Source organism: Aplysia californica, unplaced genomic scaffold, assembly GCF_000002075.1.
Source record: "Aplysia californica isolate F4 #8 unplaced genomic scaffold, AplCal3.0 scaffold00041, whole genome shotgun sequence".
NCBI lineage: Eukaryota > Metazoa > Mollusca > Gastropoda > Aplysiida > Aplysiidae > Aplysia > Aplysia californica.
In genome coordinates this window covers 52,044-55,228 of record NW_004797311.1, presented here as the reverse complement: position 1 = coordinate 55,228, position 3,185 = coordinate 52,044, and the positions used below count along the sequence as shown (strand labels likewise).

At 44.3% G+C, this 3,185-nt stretch overlaps 1 protein-coding gene across 1 annotated transcript in view; it reads right to left on the bottom strand.

The window, feature by feature from the left end:
- Positions 1 to 3,019, bottom strand: part of LOC101853442 — a gene marked incomplete in the record, with an annotated part of 5,270 nt that extends 2,251 nt beyond the window's left edge. The window contains 3 exon segments of the mRNA XM_013079107.1: positions 858 to 985; positions 2,100 to 2,339; positions 2,874 to 3,019. Coding sequence (XP_012934561.1) covers positions 858 to 985; positions 2,100 to 2,136 — 165 coding nt within the window.
- Positions 3,020 to 3,185: the final 166 nt, after the last annotated feature.

Sequence of the window (3,185 nt, the reverse complement as noted above, 5' to 3'; positions counted from 1 at the left end):
TATCACTACATGGCATTGGACAGAAGGGCGAGAGCCCAGCTGTTGCTGGATCGATAACAACAACAACAACAACAACAACAAAACAGCACACCAACACAGTAGTTGTTTGTCACTTTAGTTTGTTTTTGTAAGATGATTTAGTTCACTTGTAAAACAATTAGGTCATAATTCTGAGCGCCGAAGATAAGAGGTGCTACCAGAACGTAACATAGCCTACTAACGAAAGGATGAGAGATGAGGACGATAGATGTTTTATTATTATTTTGATAATAAAAGAGGAGCAAACCAAACCAGAGCACCCACCAACCACTCTCATTGTCATTTGGTTTTGTCGTTTACGATAGCCATATTATCTTTCATTGAGGGAGCAAAGCTACCATTGTCGCACAAACCGAACCAAACTGACGACGACCTTAAAGAAAAACACAGCTGACTAGAATCTACTGTAGCCAGAGCCGTGAGATAGACGGTCTGTCCAGTCATGTAAAAGATTGTTACAGACAAAATATAATAAGAAGAATATATGTGTCAAAAGAATATTATTATTATACTTGTAGATCTAATTCTAATGGTACCTTCTAGTTGCGCCCAACCGCAGGATGCTAGATTCACCACAATGGCTAGAGCCGTGAGATAGACGGTGTGTGAAAGACAGAAGCCAGACCCACCATAGCAGCTAGAGCCGTGAGATAGACTGTGTGTGCAGAACCTTAATAAGAAGCCAGACTCACCACAGCAGCCAAAGCCGTGGGATAGACGGTGTGTGCAGAACCTTAATAAGAAGCCAGACTCACCACAGCAGCCAGAGCCGTGGGATAGACGGTGTGTGCAGAACCTTAATAAGAAGCCAGACTCACCACAGCAGCCAGAGCCGTGAGGTACACGGTGTGACCAGCCATGTAGAAGATCGTTATAGCCATCATGTCGGGCGGACCATCTTCCACGGCGCGGATGTACAGCATCTCTCCCATTACAAAGGCATAACCTGAGACATCATCATCATCATCATCATCATCATTATCATCATCATCAGCAGCAGCAGCAGTAGCAGCAGCAGCAGCAGCATCAATAACAGCAGCAGCAGCGGATATGCAGTATTTCACCTTCTATCACAAATGCATAACCTGAGACAACATGTTTGTATGTAGATCTATCGCTATTTCAGCTCGGGGAAATCGTCATATTAACAGTTTGTCTGTCTGTTTGTATGTCTGTATGTCTGTTTGTCTGTCTGTCTGCATTCTTCATCCCCCTTCTCTCTGTCTCTGTTCTCAGTTCATCCTCTCTCTATTTACTCTCTCTCTCTCTATTTACTTTCTCTCCCCTTCCCTCTCTCTTTCTCCCCCCCCCCCTCTATCTCTCTCTCTCTCTCTCTCTCTCTCTCTCTCTCTCTCTCTCTCTCTCTCTCTTTCCCTCTCTCTTTACTTTTTTACTTTCTCTTCCCTCTCCCCCTCTCTCTCTCTGCCCCTCCCTATCCTCCCACCCCTCCCCTCTTGCCCTCCCACCTCTCCCCTCACTCCGTAGGTCACCACACAAAATCTCCTTCCACTTTCTTTTTCTTTGGTAAGTGTTTGACGGGGCTCGCAACTGCTAACGGTCATATGAGCGCGCGGGACACATTGAACTTTTTCAGCTGGTAGGAAATTTTTAAATTTTGCTCGGGTGGCGGCCGAAGCCTACTCTTATCGATTTTAGACCACCAAGGGATCGTTAACGTGTGCAACTTGCACACGGGACCTCCGAGATTAAAAATTTTCGCCCTTGTCCGAGAAGGTTAGGTGTAGATATTTCTTACCAGAAGATCAGGGGTGTGGCTGAAAGACAGCAGTAAGAAGGAGCCAATGAGTAACTGTGTAAAGGCTGCACAAAGAGTCTTGAGGAGCCCAGAGGAGGGGGCAAAAGAAGTGAGGGAGAAGGGGGGGGGGGCAGAAAGAGGAGACGCAAGCAGACGACAGGACATTGCTAGAGAGCAGGAAAGGAGGAGAAAGGAGAACATTTTAGAGAACATTTTTTTTCGTTCACTACCCAGATTCGAAACCGGGACCTTTGAATGAGAGGCCAACACCTTAACCTCTAGGCCACGAGAGCTCACCACCTACCTCCATAACGGAATGGAACGTAGCGGAACACATCCATAGCTCAGCACCCTCCAGCCGCCCCCCGATCTGCCCCCTCACTCAGAAACTGTGGCCCCAACGTTGAGGACGAGTGTGGAAGTTATAACTATTTCGGCCTGTTTTCTCCTTTAGATTTAAGAAGTGTTTTACGGCTCTTGCATCCTTCTTTGCTCTCGTACCGCTGTTCCTTAGCTAGGAGCATGGCTTTATAGGAGGTCGTGACTGAAAAATGAAATGAATGATTTATTGTTTCAAACTGCTGTTTGTTTTGGTTTAAAAAATAAACAACAACACCCCTCTCCTCAAAATAGCAACAACCCCCCCCCCCCCAAACAAACCCCAAAGCCAACAACAAAACAACAACAGCAACAACAACAACAACAACAACAACAACAACAACAACAACAACAACAACAACAACAACAACAACAACAACGAGCAAACAAAACAGAACAACAAATCCCCCAAAACAAACAGCAGGAATAAAGTCACAACACGCGAACAAAGGCCGCTCACTGGAGTGTGTGTGTGTGTGTGTGTGTGTGTGTGTGTGTGTGTGTGTGTGTGTGTGATAATAATAAAGCGTGTGGGATAATAAGGAAATGAAATTTAAAGTAGGCAAACGATTTAAACATATTATTTTTCGTATTCTATACGCGAAAGTTATTTAGGCTATTATTCCCATATCGCCCCCACCTCCTTTTCACAAGTAAAATAATAGACCAATACGTTGAATAATCTGCATTGACGTCTTACCCATTTACTAACCGCTCTTCTCTCACTGAAGAGGGTATAATAATGTTATTATTATCATAAGCTGACACTAAGTCTTTGTCTTGATTAGAAACGAAACAAGGAATGTTCTCACACATGCTTTCATTTTCTGTTCCCTCAACTTCCTACTTCCTACCACCCATTCACAGTCAGTGTTTTACAGTGCGTGTTGCTTGCTTTTATAGTTACAATTAGAAGACAAAAAGCTTATAAATATAACTATCAGTGATATGTAGACAGATAAATGGAAAAAATAATAAATTGGAGGGGGAGTATTTGGGGGGGGGGGGGGGC